Source organism: Halichoeres trimaculatus, unplaced genomic scaffold, assembly GCF_033239565.1.
Source record: "Halichoeres trimaculatus isolate MK-OKI-2021-1 unplaced genomic scaffold, fHalTri1.1 fHalTri1_scaffold_6, whole genome shotgun sequence".
In the NCBI taxonomy this organism is placed as follows: Eukaryota; Metazoa; Chordata; class Actinopteri; order Labriformes; family Labridae; genus Halichoeres; species Halichoeres trimaculatus.
In genome coordinates, this window is record NW_027437184.1 from 30,850,320 (window position 1) to 30,871,302 (window position 20,983).

The following is a 20,983-nucleotide window of genomic DNA, read 5'->3' on the forward strand; positions in this document are numbered from 1 at the left end:
GTTGGCTAATTGACAACCAAAGATGTGAACACTGATACCTATAACCAGTATGGTGTATGACATTGTATTTTATTCTTGTATTTGTATTTCATTGTATTTTACTGTGGACCAGCATGGCATTTGCACTTTGCATATGTATATTGTATGTCTTTTTTATTTATTCCTTACCAGGTATTAGCCTATACTGCTCTGGCAGGGGGGACAGCCGATGTAAACTAGCCTTTTGGCTAACTCGGGTGCATTTACATTTTTTTTTTTAATGAAATGTTTATTAATGTGCAGTGTCCCTCCGAAACAAATAAAGGATAATGAATGAATGAATGACTACTGGGCTGAAATACAGCACATTTTATTATTATATGGCATTATTATATCAAGCTCAGTCAAAACGTGTTTTAAGCTGTAAGTCATGCTTATTTAATAATGTACTTTAAAAGTCAAGATGTTTCTTCATAAATACATCCAACTGTGGAAATATGATTTATTTATTTTCTGTAGAAAGGATGAAACAGCCTTTTCTCAGCCTTATTTCACATTCCTGACTTTCCTGACATTTTAAAAGGCATTCAGTCTAGGGCTGCAACGATTAGTCGACATAATCGACTACGTCGACGAAAAAAATTCATCGACGCAAATTTTAATAGTCGACGCGTCGTATTATTGTTTTTATTGTTGTTGTCGTATGGTGAAATCAAATACCAGGGGGTAACACTCATTTGTAACTTCAGTTCACACCATGAGGTGCTGTGTTATTGGATACTTTTATGGGAAAAGATCACTAAGTTCATACGTGAGGAATATTGATGAGGAAAAATCTCCACTTCCAGAGAGCGCTATGCGCTGATGGAGGCTTTGACGGAGCCTGACAGCTCCCGGAGTTTAGCGTCTGATAACGTGATCTAGAGAGTCTCCTTCACTCTCTGTTACAGACAATTTTTCAGGATCTAAGCGACAAACTAGTGTCAAAACTCCCCTAACTTTAGAAAAGAGAGGACATTTATTACTCTCAAGCTCACACTGCAGCGGTAACACTCAGCAGGGAGGAGGAGGGGCGGAGTGCGCATGAGCGAAGTGGAAGTAGCGCATGTAGAGAAACGAAACTTAACGCGTTGTTATGGAGAGCTGGGAGAGATTCAGACGGGATCACACAGAGAGCAAAGCAAGCCCCAATAAGCAAATAAACATTAGAAAACACGCCCAAAGTCACTAATAAGCGGTCTGTCCAACACTGCGTACAACAACTTAATTTCCCTGTTACCTGCTTTATTCAGTTTGAGATTTAGCCTATTTATTTTTTGTATAGCCTAGTACTTATATTTTTTCACGTCATCAAGAATGAAATAAAGACAAACAAACAAACAAACGTGACACAGGGCTGACCAATCAGAGGTGAGAACCTAACTCTGGGTAAATGCAGTAAAAATGCAAAACACAGGTTGAATTATAAAGGTCTGCACCTTTTAAAGGCCAAATTAGGTTGAAACTCAAAATAATCGTGATTAATCGACTAATCGAAAAAATAATTGATAGATTAGTCGACACTAAAAATAATCGTTAGTTGCAGCCCTAATTCAGTCATGCACTGGAATGATATTAATGTCCTTCTCCTCACTCCTGGGTTATTTTGTATAACATGAAAGAGCCATTTGAGAGAGATCTGGTGACCAGCTCATGTTCAAATCGACAGACCTTGATTCCTCTTGACAGAGCCATTTCCAGCACTTCACCCTTTGATCAGTTCATTTCACTTTCAATTCGACTAAACAATGTCTTTCTTTGTAACAGAGCCAAAAGGACTCCTTGATGTGGACGGCTGTAAAAACACACAAATGCACTCAAAAGCTATCGACACAGCCCTGACCCTCTGCGTGATAAGGAGGCACTGGAGACAGTGGGCATTTTCTTATAATGCGTCTCTGAAAGCACAGACGCTGCACTCTGTGAGCCAGAGCGAGACAATAATGTTCATCATCAATCAAAGACAAATACGTACACCCTTGGGCCAGTGTGGCACAGCTAGGAGTAGAGCAGAAACAGCAAAACTCAGGAAGGAAATATGTGGTGGCAACACTGGAACAATCTCCTTATAATTAAATTATCAAAGAAAGCTTCTCAGGCTCTGCATTCCTGCAACAGCAGGCACACTCGCAAAACATATGAAGCTGGTACTGGCAATTAAGCAGCCACTCTATCTCACATTATCAGCTGACAGCATGTGCACTGTTATGAAACAGATGAATTACCTTCATTGAAGCTGTCAGGGACATTAGCAACCAGCAGGCACAGAAACCAGTCGCCGTTACGGACATGAAGCAAAGCCTCCGCCACATCCACGATGGGCAGTAAGGAAGGCAGCTCTGAGGGAAGGAGAAAATAAACACACAGTGAAGACCTTCATCCTGGGAGTAGAGAGTGGCACAGCAGTAAACAGACATGAGTCACGCTGCCCTGCCTCACGCTGTCAGGAACACTCTGCCCTCTGTTTCTATCATCTTCTCACACCTCCATCACTCCTCTGAGGGCTCTGGACATTTTAGGAATCCCTTTGGTAGGTTTGAAGGATATCGTGCTTTACACCTGAATGGCTTCAGACAGCAACACTACATAACTTTTCTGATAAATACTTTACCTCATCGGGTAGTATCCGGTAAAAAGTTGTCTTGAACAAAGAAAATTAGGTCCAAAACAAACACATGCCTGGTTAAATGTCACATTTTTATAACAGTGTGCGTGAGACTCTGGGCCAGAAGGTGGCAAAGTGGTCCAATTAAAACAGATCCTCCTCATAGCATCATTAAAGAGAAGGTATTGTGACTTTGGTTTGGCTTAATACTGTCCCTCTAGTACCCTTATATCAGCTTTAAATGATGAAAAAAAAAAACATCTCTCTTCCTCACTCTGGTGTTTTGGAAAACCCACACTTCAGCCTCTGTCTTTGTTTCCCCTTTGTCCCATGAGCTGTCTCTTTAAAACTCCCGCTCCACAAACCCCCTCCTCTCTAATTGGCCAGCCCTCTGAAGCCCTGGTAAGGGCAGCAGTGGACTTAACTTTGTGTTTTAGGTCCACCCCTCCAATGTATCGTGAACCTGTTAGCAGATCCTTATGTGATGACCTCAACCACCTTTAAATGAGTCTTGTTAAGATCTCATGCAGATGAACATCCAGCATTGTTACGTAATATCTATGTTTAAAATATCTTTAACTTTAAATGTTGTAAAAAACTTATTTAGAAACACGTCAATGATAGGGAGGAAGTATCTACTGAAATCTTTACAATAATTCCTGTCTAACTACCTCATCAAACAAAAGATAGTCCAAGCAAACTACCACCTTAAAGAATTTGAGTATTACCTGACAGTTAATATTTAGTTTTCCCTTAAGGAAGAAATAACCTTAGTGGTTGATCTGTGAATCAAAAAAAAAAATGTTCCACTGCTTTTTGAGTAAAATACGATCTACTTTGTTAACTTTACCTACAAAGAGTTCATCAGCGTAATAATAAAACCTTTTAAGTTGTTTGTTCATGTCCAGTACATATTTTTTATATGAATTACAGTCCTCAAAGGAAAAAAAACAACAATATAATTCAAAGCCCCATTCTTGGCATTCTGGACCTTAGACCTCAAGAAAGGATGACCCTGATTATAAGACAACCCTGTCTTTTTGAGACCAATCTTAAGAAAAAAAACTTTGACAACCAAAATTTACTTTGTTCTCAAAAGAACTATTCTTTATTGAAATTCTGAGAAAATCATTGGAATTCTAATTGGAGACTGTTTTCATTTTTGACTTTAAATATAATCACTAAGATCTGTTTTTCAAATGTGATTCTGATGACAGCTCTGGTAGTGGGCATCCCTTTTTTATACAGTGATTGGCAGATCACTGCAGCCACTGTGAGGTCACTGCCTTTATAATAAACTAGCGCTCTCTGCTATTGTGGTTGTACAGCTACCACAGACATCTATTAGCATGTGTCAATGGTTAGAACCTCATAATGAGACAACCCCCCCTTTCACATTATATTCAACGACAACACAAAAAAACTTAGCTTATATTTGGGTAAATGTGATATATCACAAACTTTAAACAGCAATACCTGTAATTCTGAGGGTTCTCTGGTTTTCACAGTAATTCCTATGAGCTCGTTAACAAACTGTAAAGAAGTTGAAATGAGTTGAATACCTGCTTGTAAAATGCAGAGGACATCAGCCACTTCTTCCAGGTAGACCGGGCTCTCAAAGAGTTCAGAGGATTTCAGGAAAAATTCTCCATTAGAGTCTGCCACCTGAGAAACAACAGAAAAACAGACAGCTGTGATCCATCAATCATTTAACAGGTCCTATGAGGTCAAGAACTGGAGGACAAACTTGGTCTAGAGAGAAGTTTACTCATTGGTCAAAGTGAGAGCATCTTGTTTCTGAAAATTAGAGATAAAATTAGTAGCGTGTTACATGCAACCGTGATAGAACCTTCGATCGATGGCGAATTTGCGGAAACGTCGCTTAGAGCTAATATACTCCTGGACTGCTTCTCGCCTGTGGACCTGTCAGAGCTGGATTCAACTGTCACTTCAGCCAAACCATCAACTTGTCTTCTGGATCCCATCCCAGCTTGGCTGTTAAAGGAAGTCTTTCCCTTGGTCGGATCTTCTTTACTAAGGATGATTAATGCGTCTTTACTGTCGGGCTACGTGCCCCAACTTTTTAAAGTTGCTGTTATTAAGCCTCTTCTTAAAAAGCCTACACTTGATTCAGGCTCTTTTGTCAACTACAGACCGATATCTAACCTCTCTTTCGTTTCTAAGATCTTGGAGAAAGTTGTTGCGAGTCAGCTCTGTGATTTTCTTCATAGCAACAGTCTTTTTGAGGTCTTTCAATCTGGGTTCAGAGCTCACCACAGCACTGAGACTGCGCTGCTGAAAGTAACCAACGATCTACTTTTGGCTTCGGACAGTGGTCTTCTTTCTGTGCTTGTCTTGCTTGATCTTAGTGCCGCTTTCGACACTATTGATCATTGCATTCTTCTGAGGAGATTAGAGAGTCTTCTTGGTATCTCAGGAACCGCTTTAGCCTGGCTTCGATCGTATCTTTCGGATCAACATCAGTTTGTTCATGTGAACAACGTCTCTTCTTCTCACACCAGGGTGCAATATGGAGTTCCTCAAGGTTCAGTGCTCGGACTGATTCTTTTCATCTTGTATATGCTTCCTCTCGGCACTATATTGAGGAAACACTCCATAAACTTTCACTGCTATGCAGATGACACTCAGCTTTACTTGTCAATGAAGCCTGAAGAAACCAACCGCTTATCTAAACTTGAAGCATGCCTCAAAGACGTAAGGTCCTGGATGAGCAGAAACTTCTTACTGCTGAACTCAGAGAAGACTGAAGTCATTGTTCTTGGACCTAAACATCTCAGAGAAGCTTTCTTGAACAACATCGCCGCCTCTGACGACATCAGCTTGGCTTCCAGCACCACTGTCAGGAACCTGGGAGTTCTTTTGGATCAGGACCTGTCCTTTAACTCTCACATCCAACAGGTCTCAAGGACGGCATTTTTTCATCTTCGCAATATCAAGAGAATTAGACACATCTTGTCTCGGAGCGACGCTGAGAAACTGGTCCATGCTTTCGTTTCTTCTAGGCTGGACTACTGTAACTCTCTTCTATCCGGCTGTCCTAATAAGTCTATTAGGACTCTTCAGCTGGTTCAGAATGCTGCCGCTCGGGTACTGACTTGGACTGGAAGGAGAGAGCACATCTCTCCAGTGTTAGCGTCTCTACACTGGTTACCTATAAAATCTAGGATAGAGTTTAAAATTCTTCTTTTGACTTACAAAGCGCTTAATGGCATCGGGCCATCGTATCTTAAAGACTTAATTGTTCCGTATAATCCGTCTAGGTCTTTGCGTTCTCAACATGCAGGTCTGCTCGTTGTACCTAGGGTCTCTAAAAGTAGTATGGGAGGTCGAGCCTTTAGTTATCAGGCTCCTCTTCTTTGGAATAACTTACCGGTTGAGGTCCGGGGAGCAGACACGGTCTCAACCTTTAAGAGTAGACTTAAAACTTTCCTTTTTGATAAAGCTTACAGTTAGAGCTGGATCAGATCTGAACCAGCTCTTAGTCATGCTGCTATAGGTTTAGACTGCTGGGGGGAACTGACACACAGGGCTCCTGTTTCCCTCTTTTTCTGTCAGTCTAACTTCTAGTCTTAATGTCCTGTTATAGTTACTGACCATACACCTCTCTGGGAGGGTCTGAGTTTGTCTTGTAGGTTCCTGGGGATCGGTGAAGAAGACGGCCTGCTGCTGTGCTCCTGTCCGACACCAGCTACTACAGCTTTGGATTTGGCCTGCTGGTTTCACCTTAACTGTCGCCACAGCGCCAAACTTCAGACTGCGTCTGTTTCTCTCTCTCTCCCTTTCTGTGTGTGTGTGTGTGTGTGTGTATGTGTGTCTGTGTGTGTGTCTGTGTGCGTGTGTGTGTATCCCTACCCCCCCCCCCCCCCTCCTTCCCCCCCCCCCCCCCCCCTCCCACTCTCTCTCCTCTATCTGTCTCTCTCTAACCCCAACACAGTCGAGACAGATGTCTGTCTAACATGAGTCTGGTTCTGTCCGAGGTTTCTGCCCGTTAAAGGGAAGTTTTTCCTTGCCATTGTAACTTGCTAAATGCTGCAAAGTCCTGTACTCATGGTGGATTAAGATAAGATAAGACTCCTTATCTTGTCTTGATGTTGGGTTTCTGCTAATAAAATTTTATTAACATTTACGGGTCTAGACCTGTAAATGTTTTTGTAAAGTGTCTTGAAATAACATTTGTTATGATTTGGCGCTATATAAATAAAGATTGATTGATTGATTGATTGAAATACTGCTTTAACACATTTTATTTGTATTTTATGATGCTTTGAATCCATCAGTATTTTTGTTTGATAGAAGGGATGTAATGGTATCGTCAAAGTCCGACTGGGTTTAGAGTTTTGTGATGCTGTCATGGACCTGTGATGGTATGAAACCACAGGTCTTCCTGACAAAGATGTAGTTTTGTTTCAGCCGCAGTGAAGCAGAGCAGAGGTATAGAGGTACAACAGTGATCATTGCTGCGTGCATGTCCTTCATCCTTTATGCTCTGCACACTCTCTGCCTCAGCTTGGTACAGTGAATAAGGGGACACTAGGGTTCATGGGGAAGAACAGAGAGATGTTTTTGAAACTGTGGAGGCTCCAGCTGCTTTAAATCTGCAGTCTGGAAGAATTCTGGACCAACAAATAAGAATATGCATACACTGCAAAACTGTGGTGTCCCACAAGTTGGAGACTACGTGTTAGACAAGTGTTACAAGAGGTAAACATGGCAAAGTGTCACCCCAAAAAATGTAAGGGTATGCAAAGAAACATATTTAGTCAGGTCAAAAGTTTCAAGGAGCTTTTTGATTCTTACCTCCCCATAAAAGTTTGAGCACAAAGTGTATTAATTATAAGGCCAAAGACTGCTGTTTTCTGAAGTCAACCACAAAGGATTTAGGGGAGTCGACAGTGCAGCCAAAGTAATAAGTCCTAGCTAGGGGGAGGCGATATGGCCCAAAATTTACATCACGGTATTTTTCCTTCGTATTGCGTTTACAGTATTATATAGCAGTTTTCCAACATGTAAAAAAGTGAAGTCTTTTAAAAACATGATTCTGACTCTGTTTTGTGTTATAAGTGTACTTAGCAGGTGGAAAATGTCTAATATTGGGTTAGAAAAAGGCCTTTGCCCACAATGTGCTGTTGGAAGAGAAACTTATCCCATTTCGAGCTTAAAGTGCACTGTACTGGTGAGAAAACTGGGTCTGAGGATATATTTACAGGAAAAAAATAACTTTTTGCATGTTATCTAAAAAGGGTGAGCAATTAACTAATAACATTGTGGAAGCAAATAAATTTGTAAAAATTAACATTACTAGTTCTTCGTTCCGTGAGTTCCTAAATTTATGTTCTGTATGTTTTCTGAAGCCTGTCAGGTTATCTAATATAGCGCTTAAGAATTCTGACCTTTTATTCCTCTAAACGCTGCTGCTGTAATATAGACGGCTGTGTCATGACACAAAATTTAACTTGCGTGATTTTTCCGCAGCTATCATGTTTTTTGGACAACAAACAGACAACGCAGAGATACTGACTGATCAGTGATTTTGACAGAAGAACAGAGGGCGAGAGTTCAGACTCAGCCTGAACCACAACAGCGCTCAGGCTTCATCCTCAGAACAAGAGTCTATCAAAGGTATTTTTCAGCTACATGCATATTGGTCAAAAAACTGAAAATAAACTTATAAAAAAACTAGCAAAACGCTTGTTGTACCTTTCCCATCAGCAGAAACACCTACTGACGTGACAGCGGCCAATCTGTCCAGAGACACCAGAGCAGGCTGGCTATTTATGCCTCAACTCCGCCACAGCTCGGCAAAACTCATATTTTTCATTGGCACGCATTTTATTGATAAAGAAAATAATGGAGGATTATCTTGGTTTTAATGCTACGAGGCTATAAAGCTCCTTAGACCGTTAAAATCTTTAATTTAGCCACACCATTGTTTAAGCCGCAGCATGTGATAAATGTAGCAGCTCACAGTCTGCAAACTATGGTTTCAGTTTGCTTCAAAACGTTAATTTTGATGCCACTACTTTTGTTAAAAATGGTTTTATCACATTTTAGGTTTTGAGGTTTGACCATAGATATGGCTTTACTGCGGTAATTACGGTATAGCAAAATTCATTTCGTGGCAACTTGTGATACCGGTGACGGTGGTGAAACAGGTATACTGCCCACCCCTAGTCCTAGCATGATCTTACTTCAGTCAAACACTAGAACGAGCTCTCTACAAAGAAACACAGGCTACAGTGTACAGAACTCAAAGGCAGAGAGCATCTCCCTCGTTCACCACAGACAGGCGGACTTTGAGACTAACTCAGAGCTGTGATACACATGTAGAGACCAGTGAATGGAAAATTAAAGGTATTGTCCGAAAATACAAACTACCTTTCAATCATACACTGAATCCAACAGAGGTGATTTGTTTTAATCAACCATTTCAAAGATGTGATACTGTGAGTATGAGCTGTTTCATTCACAAGGTCAAGCTGGTGCAATTACTTCAGCAAATAAAAGGGTTTAATCAGTCATTTGACTCATTTCATACCCTGTCTCAGTGTCATAAGGGCTTTTTAAAAATCTTTTTAAAATCTTTTTTTTCCCTTTCTCTCTCAAAAGTTCATAATGAATGCTGCATTACTTGAAATAATGACATGATTGTATCCTGAGAATTTTAATATTGTTTCATCCCTTTGAGAACTCTTTCTCTCAACAGTTCATCATTGAAAATGCCTCTCCCCCATCTCAATGTTACACAAAACCTCTTGGTTTAATTAATCAAACTAATTTGGCAATATTAAGCTGATATCATTCTTTCTCTTTTTCATTGAAATTTGCTGTTCATTAAAACAATAAAAACCTGCATGCACCGTTATAATGAACCTAATTCGTTTCCTGTGTTCTTTGTTCGACTGAATAAAGCAAAGATTTCTGACTGTACCTTGTTCATGATGGCCAGGAGCTCACTGAGGGTCAGACGGAGTCTCCTGAGGGGATCGCTGTGTTCAAACTCCAGAGTCAGACCGTGCTGGAGCTGTGACACCAGAATGCTTTCTCCATTAGACCCCCCTGCCTTGTGCCTGGAAAGAAAACACACAAAAACTCACACTTTGTTTAAACTTGAAACAACCCAAGGGCATTTTTACTCCTTTAACTTGATTCTGATAAAAGTATGTAACCACTGTGCACAGTCCTATTCTTGTAATAATTATGTTGAAATGCTGACTCAGCATTTCAACATATTGTTATCCTGTGACTTTATTCCACTTCTTCTTCTTCTTCTTCTTATTCTTCCGTACGTTTTTTGGACCTTTTCACAACCTTCAAATTTTGTCCGATTTTCACCGTTCAACTTTTAAATTATTCAGCTTGTTCAGGACATGTGTGCTATATCTTTTCACTTTTCTAACTATTAAACTTTTTGATTTATTCAGCTTTTTCCAAAAAAATTTCTCTATGTTAAACAGATGGGAAATGTCAGCTCCTTCCTTTAAATCTCCTTCAACTTTAACAAGCTCTAACTTCAGCTTACTTCCACTTACAGACTTCAATTAAACTTTAAAATGTTCAGCTATCTTTCCTCTCTTCAGGTTTTTATCTGCTCTTCAACAGCTTTTACTGTTTTTGAGATTTCACTCTTCAAGCAACATAAACTTTTCCCACTTTGCCCTGAAATCGAAGCTGCTAGACTGCGGAATGTTTTCAAATAGAGTGAGAGAGGCTGCTGCAGTAAGGTTGTGCGAATCTCGATCGAATCGTCATAACTTCCAAAATCTTCACAGCAGGTAAATAAAAACTACATCACGACGTTCCCTGAAGGCTCCTGCTTCTTACAAAGGCAGTATTTTACCAAAAAAATGTACAGTTTTGCCAAAAAACGCCTCAGTGTGAGAGTAACGCTCATATCCCTGTAACCTGTAGTAATGTTAAAATCTGACCTATATTTCTCATCAACTTGATTCCTAACTACTTTTATACATCACCCTCCTACGGTCAGTTTTAATCCCACAGTTCTGGGAAGAACAGCATCTTGTTCATCAGAGTCTCCAGATTCTCACAATGTTTTTGTTTTTCTTCTAGCCCTTAGGGTTTCAGGGTAAATGCAGTTTGTTCGGACCTATGTCTAGCCCAAAAATCCAGCTTAAGATCAGTGGATACAAAGGAGTTCCAAAGTTCAACTGCCATGTCACACTCATTATGACATCATGATGATCACCATGGTAACCACACAGCTGTGGGTAATCACTGATTAGGTCTTTGAAGGACAGAGCAACACATATGTTTCTTTATTATGCCAGGACAGCCAACCCAAACTGTCTTACACGAACGCATACAGCCAACCCAAACACATACACACAAATACACACACACCAACACAGACACACAGACACAGACACAGACACACACACACACACACACACACACACACACACACACACACACACACACACACACACACACACACACACACACACACAAACATTTAACCATCCAAAACAGTGACAAGGCAGCAGAAGATTCAAACATGACAACCCTTTCATCACACACAGCTGTTTATACTAAGTAATCAAAACATCCAGGAACAAAGACACACATGTACTTCAGTTACTTATAATACCATACCTCCCCCTTTGACTTAATCTACATGCTCCACTATTTATACAGCTTTGTCCCACACCTAATAATTGTCAAACTGCTACTTTTTCTTCTTCTTTCTTCCTTTCTTCTTACTAGTGCTTCATTAATCTCTGTACTGTTTTTTCCCCTATTTCTTCTACTTCTTCTCTCCATTCCACATTTTCAGCTCTAGTTCACATCATAACCCCCTTTTTAACTTTTAAATGATTAAACTTTATTTAAAACATTTTACCATCAAAAACAGAGACTGCAATAATATTCTGATCCCCTGCAACTCCTTCAACTTCAACTGCTTCTACCTTTTGCAGACTTTGACGAGAGACTCTGTTCACACATTAAACTGGTCCTATTCTCTTCATCCCATTAACACATTAGTCATAGATTTCTGCTGTCTTCTACATTTTTGAGATTTCACTGTTTGGTTTCTCTCTCTTTGTATTTATTTATTTTAACTTTTAAAGGCTGATTTACATTTCCACTGTATCCACGTTCTTAATCCACTCCTTTATTTTACATTTTCAGCTTTTTCCACTTTTATGCAAACTTTTCCAGCTTCAGCATTTCAACGCATTTGCTGCAAGGAAATGCAACTTCTCTAGTTCTAATAACTCTTCTATTCTAATTTGCAAAATGGAATTCATCAAAGTACAGCTTGATAGGTAGAACACTTCTGAGCAGAAAAAGTACATTTTTTGTTATCTCAGCTCATACATTTTAACATCTAGTCAGCATCAGAGGCACTTCCACTTCTAGTCTTTGGCATATGAACAACTCAACTCAATAAAACACTAAAAGAAACTCCCAGAGTGTTTTCATGCAATATAACAATGATCTGCTGTAAAAAGACAAATATGAAACGCATTTATGCCTAGATGAGCATTTTTAATTACAGCCAAACCACAGCAATATTAATAACGTACGAATGTAATCATACCTTAGCTGCTGCTCTTTCCGTGCATCCTGCTCCAAGGCATGAAAATCAACAGACAAAAGAGCCACAATGGAGTTGACAGCTTCGACTCCAGAGAGCAGGCGGAGGATCAGCTTCTTGTCCTGAGCCCAGGACTGGCTCTGATCAGCTGGAGCACACAGAGCCATCCTGACCAGGCAGGGCAGCAGCAGCCTCAGCTCTGGGTCACTCAGCGCAGCCAGGCGCACCACGTCCACCTTCTGCATCGCTTCAAAAGCATAAGAGCTGACAAACTGCAGCCCTGCGCTGTATGCCATCTCTCTGCAGGTCAACCTGGAGGTTCAAGATAAAAAAAACAAAACAAAAACAGACCATTTAAAGGAAGAGTCTGACGCCATTGGATAGAAAAGGTGACAATCTTCTATTGTGAGCATTATTTTTGGCATGAGCAGATAGGTGTTCGAAAAAACACTCTGTAAACTCTACAAAATCAAGTGAAGCTAAAATGGGCAAACTGACTTAGTTTAGTGGTTCTTTTTTGAAAGCATGTGGTCATATCAGCCTTTCAAGTTGGTAACATGTTTAAGAGTAACTCACCTTAGAGATTAGGGCGGGTTGGTGTGGCAAAAAAAAATTATAACAGTATTTTTTAAGGTCGTGACAGTATCGCGGTATATAAAAGGTTTTTTGTGAATGTGCATTAAAAAGTTCTGGATATGTAGAATACAAATTATTTCAAAACTTAAAAGCTACACTGCAAAAGATCAGTTCTTCTTCAGTCCTACCCTCAATATTCAGCCATCAGAAATGCCGGTTTGAGAATAAACAAATAAAGCGTTTACAAGTTCACGTCTTGGTGTTTGAATTATAGAGATTTATTGCTATTACTTAAGCGAGGAGGGGCAGTTGATGTGTCATACTGTGACAAACTGTAACTCTCTGCTCAGCTGAGAGGGTTTGGGGGAACGCAGCACTGGCACACATACAGAGCACGGCACACAGAACCAAGAGTCAAACGCATCAGTGAAGAAGGACGATGGACAAACATCTAAAGCACTATTTAATGACACACAATGTAAGGAGGGTACATAGTTGATAAGGGATCCTGCCATGTAAGTGTGTGACAGGAAGCCGACGGTATACTGTTGACTCTAGTATACTGCCCAGCACTATTAGCGATGGTGATGGGCAGTATACCAACTATCTTAAAAAGCCATGGTTGTATAAATACCCCTTTTTTCATTTGCCAAAATCAAACATTTTTTAACTCATACAGATGTTAAAATGTTAGAATTGTTGCTGTTTTCAACAAATGTAAACATTGCAAACTTCTTTTCACTCATCCCTATGAAGTCTCTCAAAAAACTGTATTTGATTCCAATTCTTATGGTGTTGATTTTTATGTCCTTTTACTATCTTAAATGAGTAACGTAACTTCATATCTTCTTATTTCACTGGCTGACCTGAATGTTCTAATTAAGAAGAATATGTACAACACCCATAGTTTCTCGCACAAGATAAAAAAGAAGAAGCAGAAGCTCCTCAAAAGATTTCTTTGACTGTTTTGTCTTATTCTCTAAGGTTTGAAGACTCAGGTTTACACCATTTCTCTTCTTCTTGTCTTGCATCAGTAAGCAGAATTTTACTCCTACGCAAAATAGTCTTTTTCTAAAAATGTCATGCTCTCCTACTGATTCAAACACAGGACCTATAAAGAGGGATATGCTTCCAGCTTTAATTGTGAAGCATCCTGGGCTACATCTTTGCAGGTAGTCAGGTGAGAGGAGGTAGCAGAAAACAGAATACTCTAGCAACTGCTGAACGCCTTGGACAATGTCACCCACCGGAAAGGGAATCACCCATCTTCACTGTTCAACAATAGATACAGGAGACCCTCTCTGCTTCTATGAGACTTTGTAAAACATCTGCTCATGCCAAACAAACAGGCTGTGGAGTAGACTGGTCATTATATGAACTCTATTCAAGTAAATATTGGCTGCATGAGTGCAAAACCTACTGTACATAATTATAGTCCAACTTTTTTGCACAGCACACATTCTCTGACTTGTAAACAGTACTTATTTAGAAGTTGTAAATAGTAGTATTAAATGCTACACCATGTTGCTCTGTTCTGTTTCTTAGTTAACTTGTGTTTTGTGTTGTCCCGTGGTTGTTTTTAGGTAAATTGATGGTCATAAGCTGCTTTATCTGACTATGTACAAGTAACATTAGTGGCCCTACTTCTGGTAGAAGTTGAATCATAAGTCATGTTTCATTTTGGAACCACCTGGAAGTTTACTATCCTGGGCCTAATTGTGTTGAAACTGTAACTACTTTAGGAAGAAGAAAGACAGAAGCAAAGATGGTACACGTTAGCTATTAAAGCCAAGTGACAGTAATGATAGTGGTGCCAATGTTAGCCTGTGTTGTTATTGAAAACCGTTAACTAACGTAACTTTACACAAAATTAATTTAAACACTCAAAAATATGCGCTTGGTTAATAAGTAGATTCCGAACTGTTTTTATTAATTTTGAAATGGCTGCAAGAACGCAAGATACACATATCTTGTGAGCTAGGCTAATAGCTAACTGCTAACGGCTAGCTCTTATTAACTTTACCAGTTTGCTTTATGGGCAAATCTTAGCATGCTAGTTAGCCAAGCTATGCTACTCGTCACACAACATTACTCTCATATTGCAGCCTGGCCTTCGTATTATTGTACAAAGCCATTCTAGATAAAAAGGAGAGTGATCGGTATGACCTTACCTCACTTATTATGATGAAAGTTAGTCTTTTAGTGCACCATGGAGGCTCTCAGACCTCGGACTCGGTTGTGTGCCGACACCAGCTAAGGCTGCATGTGAGAGCTAACTCAATGACATGGAGAAGCTTGTCCTCTTAGCTGTTGTCGGTAGATTTATGGAAATGTCTTGGTCTGTTGTGAGTTTCGCATATCCACGTAAGTCTAACCTCTTTTTACGGGGACTACTGAGTCAGTGTGACAGTGATAGGAGAGATGTGATGAGCAGCGTGAGGCAGCTCTGACTGAATGAAGCTCTGATACTGACTGGAGGCAGCACCATCCTCCAGCTCTACACTGTGGGCTGTTTGACACACTGTAGACGTCTTATCAACTTGAAGGTAAAAGCAGTGGTTTTAAAACAGTTTTACAGCTGCTTGGTTCAACAGTTGAACAACGGAATTCTTATAACACCATGATGTTTCATTATGAAACTGTAAAAACAATGAAAGTTTAACTGATGATGAAACTACTGAGGCACTAAAGGTACAACGTGACGTAGTAAATGTGACGCGGAAGTCCCATTCAGACAAGTATGGTATCCCTAAAAGGTCATGATTAAAACATGTTTATATTGTTGTTTTTCTCGAGTGAGCAAGTTGGTTTTAATTGTTTTCTCAACCCCCCTTTACAAAATCACAACTTAAGTTTTTTTTTTTTTTTTTTTAAACTAAATATGCATCACATATTGCAATAAAGCCTGTCACCTTTCTACTTTACCTCCTACGACATCAACAGCCCACTAACTTTCCTTGTACCTGTGGCTAACCTCAACTTTAACAACCCTGGTAAGATAACTAAATTAACTAGGTTAAAAAAGACAAACCTAGAAGAAAAAAAAACAGATTTAAGTCTGTCCAACGTAAACGTAAATTCACATCTAATTAAAATTTGATTACATGCGGATGGATTCATTTAACTGCCAACGTGCTAGTTTAATATACATGCTTGATGGCAAGAAACTAGCTGCCAATAAAAAAACGACAGGTAGAGCAGTATAGGCTATGCTATCAAATTCAAGTCTTCTTTTCGTAGTTATATAATTTCATAAATTCAAACCACTTCTTGTTTGGGCTGTTATTTAATATATTTCAACTATGTTTAAAATTTCATACACCTATGGCTTTTAGGAAAGATGAAGTAGATTTTGGGGCTCATGAATCCAAGTGAGATGAAGCAAAATGGCTCCTTTGATATTAAAGGTTGCAGACCCTTCCTTTAGAGCTTCCATACTGACATGCATCCCCATGTTTTATTGAGTCCTTTTGATTGTGTATTGTTAGTTTTTTTTTCTTGAGAACTTGATTTATCTATTTATGATCATAAAGATTGTAGCTACAGCAATAACAAATAAACTGGCTTATCTGCTTCAATGGGATGTCTTGATTTGACCTATTTCAATAACCGGCTTATTGTTTGTTTTCTTGATCACCTACAAAAGGATCACTTGTCCAAAGAAAACTAGCTTCCTTGACTTGGGATAATGAAATACAGTGGTTCTCCTCTTTTGAATGGAAAACAGAAAGAAATGCGGATAAATGTCCACTTAGGGCTCCCATAATGTTAATTAGCAAAAAAAAAAAAAAAAAAAAATCAATATATATATGTAGATAACACAGAATAATTAAAATTTATTACACAGTAGCTATTGTTTGTTGTTATTGTTAATCAATTTCAAGTTCTAACACAAAGCTGGAAGTCCTCATGTTTAAGGGATTTGGGGCCGAAAAAATGTTCAACATTGAAGAATATCTGAAACAATAATTGTAAGATGTATCTGGGGATTGTATCGCCTTTGATCAACCCGGTGTCTGTTTATAGATCCTTGCAGCTCTGGCATGCTTGGTTTAAAGGTTATGTGGGAGGCCAAACAAAAAATTCAGAGCATCCATAAATTTCCATTGTTTATAGATTTCTCACATATTTAAGGATTAAACACATCCGTTCATTGACAAGCTGATTTAAATTCCACTACATGTTCAAGGGCGCCTTGAGAGTAGCTGTTGAGCAATGAAGGCAAACAGTGTGAGACTTCTGTGTGTATCCAGAGGCTGCTTACAGCACGGAAAAGCAAAGAAAATCTCAAAGAAGGAATTACCAGCTGCTGCTACTACTACTATAAGACCCCAGGGCAATTCAGCAATTTACAAGTAAGATATCTGACTCAAATTGCCATGCAGGGTTATTCTAATGTTTACCCCACTTGTGAATTGAGTGTGGTAACAAGCCTGCAGAATTACAATACAGCAGACGCTGCAAACAACCATGGTTTTCTAAAAAGAAAACGTGGGCCAGGACTGAAAATACATTTTCATGGTTTTTATTAAATACTGACTGTATTTATCTACACTCAAGACAAGACCTCATACATTTTATGATCAAATTTTTAAGCCAACGAAGCGTGGCGTATATCCAATGTAAAAAGCGACGGTCTTACAGTTTTCCTCTTAACACGAGAAATCCAGACAGATGTTCCTTTCACAAACACTGCATATTAAATAGGCATCCATCCATGGCGGGTTAAAGTCCATTTACACCACACATTTACTTCAGGAAGTAAAATGGGTTTGGTCTAAATGTATCCGTAACCAAATCACAAGTGATGCCAAAAGATTTCAGCCAATCAGATCGAGGAGAGGTGTCAAAATCTACAGGATGTGTTGAGAAGGACACCGTGAAGACAACTGTTGCCACATGCTTAGCTGTTGTTTTGTTTCTCCCGTACAAATAACCTGAGGTCACACAGTTCTCCCTCTGCTGCCCCACCAATGGTGTCCTATTGCACATCACAGGCCCCCTCCCAAGAAAGCAGAAAGACACACGCACAGGTAAATAAGTTGACGCACTTTATTCCTAAAACAGAAGCCACACCACCAACTGCTGGCATGGCATTCATATATAATTATTTATATATATTGCCGTTTGGTTTTGTGTCTAAATGTGTGGTATAAAATACTATATACAACAATGTACCTCTTTATTTGAACACAGTGAAGTTCATTGCTGTACAAGTCCTCTGTAGCTACAGCTTTGCTGTAAGTCCTTCATGCTCAAAGGCATGAAACATAATTTGTCCACTCTAATTCATCTGTACAATGTGACAATACAAATATTCTGTCTCCATTACAAAAAATAATACTCTAAAAGCAACCTACTGGGACTTTATTCCATTTTTATGTGATTTTTTTTTCCTGGTTGTTTTTTAATTAAGACGATTACATATATCTTAGACCAATTGCTTTAAAGCAGGAAGGTGATATAAACCTTCTCCATTTTTTATATATAAAAGAGGTTAAGAAATAAGACAAATTATACATTTAAAAACTTACAATAAATAAGATAGATGCAGGCATTTCTTTTGGATTCTATTTCATCCAAAGGACTAAAAAGGAATTTCAGGTCTTAAAACCAAAGCTCCATTCTTGATCAAATATGTCCCTTTTCTTCCAATAACATTAGACTCTTCTCTCCAATACAGACTGGCCAGTGACTGTGCTGCCATGCTACATATCATGACAGCCAATCTGTCATTCTCTCACGTTCATTTATTTCCCGTCTTCTTTATTCCCTTGTCTCTATGTGCATGTCTTTGAATCACAGGGACAGGACTGTCTCCTCCAGTAAACAAAACAGCCGTCTCATCTCATCCTCTCATCTCGGTGCAGGATCCAGCTCTGTGATCTGGTCTGGTTCCCTCAGTGTTCTTCAGTCTGGAAGCCTCCTTTGGAGCTGAAATGTTTCCTGTGCACCACTCCTCCTCCTCCACCTCCTCTTTCTCCTCTCCCTGTGAGCGTTGGTTACAACATGTTCATGATGAAGTTGTACATCTGGTTGAGCACCACAAAGTGAATGGGGAGACACGATCGGCGGTCCTGCGTTGCTGGGTCACACGTCAGCCAGGAGAGGGCGTTGTATTGCTCCAGCACAAATCTGAGCACACACACACGAGAAGACAGTCATTAATTCCTCCAGTTACAATCAGGTTCATCATTTTCATAATCCTCCATAATCCTGAACTAAAACATACAAACTTAAATAAAAAAGAAACGAATCCAGGGAGCTGCATCTTTTTCTCTGCACCTGTGTGTAGCAGTGTGTGAGTTCTGGTGTTTACCTGAGCACATCTGAGGTCTGATTGGAGTCGAGGGGGTGGGAGTGTTTGCTGTGCAGTAGCTCGTCTGATTGCACTGAAGACACATGGAGGTGCAAAGAGGCCTGCGAGAGGAAAAGGATGGCGTAAATGGCATTATTATTAAGTTATTAACCTTTTATTGCATCTCATTTGGATAATTATAGCTCGTTTCACAGAGCAATAACACGAGCAGTGAGCCAGGTTCCTAAAGCGAGGAGTATTAGAGCAAATCAAAGTTTTTCTTTTGCTACAGACACACACCGATTAGCATCACAAAACAACTGTAACATTTAAGGACTAACAGTTTATTTCTCTAATAAAAATGTGTTTAAACACTCTTTTTAAATGACAGCTGTTTTCTTGTGATGCTGAGAGCTACAGCAGTGGTTCCCAAAGCGAGGGTCTCAACACATCTTCTGAAATCAAAAACTATTTACAGTTGCACACTTTAACCTTGACTGTAAATATTTTAACAAAAATGCCATGTAAACAGGAAATGTTGAATGTTTCCCATATTTCTTTAAGGTGAGTACCACATGCTAACGATGTTATCAGTGGAAACAAATCAATTTAGGAAACACAGGAACGTGCATAAAGGTAGACTAATTATTTACCACTCAGCCAAATTAAGTCTTTCAGGTCTTTTTTTTTTTTTTTAATCTGTCAGCGCTTGGATCGGCCCATTAGTGTATTCAATCAGCAGGGGGCTGCTAATCTCTCACGTATGCTATTTTGAGGGTGAATGGTTTGGAAAACCCCCACTCCAGACTACTTTTTGTCCCCTGAAGCCCAAATGAGCAGTGTAGTTTTAAGAAAAAAAAACAAATAAATAAAAATAAAAATAAATAACAGGCGCCTGTTTTTTAAGTTGCACACTCACAAATTTTAAGTGTTTGCGTACTTAGTGCTTTCCCGCTTTCCAAAATCTAGGGAGCCGTTTACACGACAACGGTTTTACGGTAAAACACAAAAAGTTTTGTTGCGTTTCTATCTCACGTTCACATGGAAAGGGCATTTTAGCCAAACTTAAGCACAAACTTTTGAAAACGTCCTCCAGAGTGGGATTTTTCTGAAACGTTGTCAACACCGTCGCCGTGTAAACAGAAAGCTGGCTATTTCAGTGGAAACAATGACGTCACACTCTGCCAAAACACCAGATGATCGGTTAAACTCTACTTTGGTGGAGATCTCCCAAAGAAGCAGCTTCTGGACTAGACAGTTATGGCACCACCTATAGGGCTGGCATGCGCCCTCAGCGTTTCCATGTAAACACAGATTTTTTTCACTGCTTTTTAGCGTTTTCAGACGAAACATTGTTGTGTAAACGGGCAGTAAAACATCAGGCCTGAGTACTGAGCTGTAGCCTTTACAACACATACTTTGTCTACATGTACACAATTTTGACTGAGAGACTTTAAGGTCATTTTAAACTTGATAACGTGTAGGATGCATGTCTGTCCATCCCACAACTACATGTTAAACATTTTTGTACTAAAGCACAAAATAACAAAAAAAACCTTGGGGTAAACAAAGTAAACATGGATGTGACTGTTAGTTTGTGTGGGAATCTCAGATCTTCGAAGCCCTTTTGTGAAGTTTCTCATTTAAGTAAAATGACTTAGGATCACTTCAGTTGGTTTGTGTTTTCCTTTCAATGCACCAGTACTTGTATCTAATCATCTTGTGCTGAGCGCTTTCTTAAAGCAGCTGCACTCAAAAGAAGCCAGTTGTATAAAATAGGGATTCACTGATCCAACTTTTCTGGTTGCGATAAAGATACCTGGGCTTTGGGTATCGACCGATACCAGTGTTTAATAATTACCTGCATGCTCTATTGTGGGATAAGACTGGTAATGTTTTAGGTAAAAGG

The 20,983-nt window shown here is 39.4% G+C and overlaps 2 protein-coding genes across 4 annotated transcripts in view; both read right to left on the bottom strand.

Annotated features, from left to right (window-relative positions):
* The window catches only part of ints2 (integrator complex subunit 2), a 45,871-nt gene extending 30,403 nt beyond the window's left edge, over positions 1-15,468 (bottom strand). Inside the window, exons 1-5 of one of the 2 annotated variants that reach the window (XM_074672965.1) lie at positions 14,948-15,468; positions 12,204-12,512; positions 9,573-9,711; positions 4,186-4,288; positions 2,244-2,357 (exon numbers count right to left, since the gene is read on the bottom strand). In XM_074672965.1, the coding sequence (XP_074529066.1) occupies positions 2,244-2,357; positions 4,186-4,288; positions 9,573-9,711; positions 12,204-12,496 (649 nt within the window). In that variant the 5' untranslated portion in view covers positions 12,497-12,512; positions 14,948-15,468. Of the gene's footprint in view, positions 1-2,243; positions 2,358-4,185; positions 4,289-9,572; positions 9,712-12,203; positions 12,513-14,947 lie in introns of those variants that run through there. The other variant, XM_074672966.1, reaches the window with a different exon arrangement.
* Positions 15,469-17,285: 1,817 nt separating this feature from the next.
* med13a (mediator complex subunit 13a) overlaps positions 17,286-20,983 on the bottom strand; it is a 145,301-nt gene continuing 141,603 nt past the window's right edge. For both annotated transcript variants that reach the window (XM_074671898.1, XM_074671897.1), the window contains exons 29-30: positions 19,096-19,196; positions 17,286-18,911 (exon numbers count right to left, since the gene is read on the bottom strand). In XM_074671898.1, coding sequence (XP_074527999.1) covers positions 18,779-18,911; positions 19,096-19,196 — 234 coding nt within the window. In that variant the 3' untranslated portion in view covers positions 17,286-18,778. The remainder of the gene's footprint in view (positions 18,912-19,095; positions 19,197-20,983) is intronic.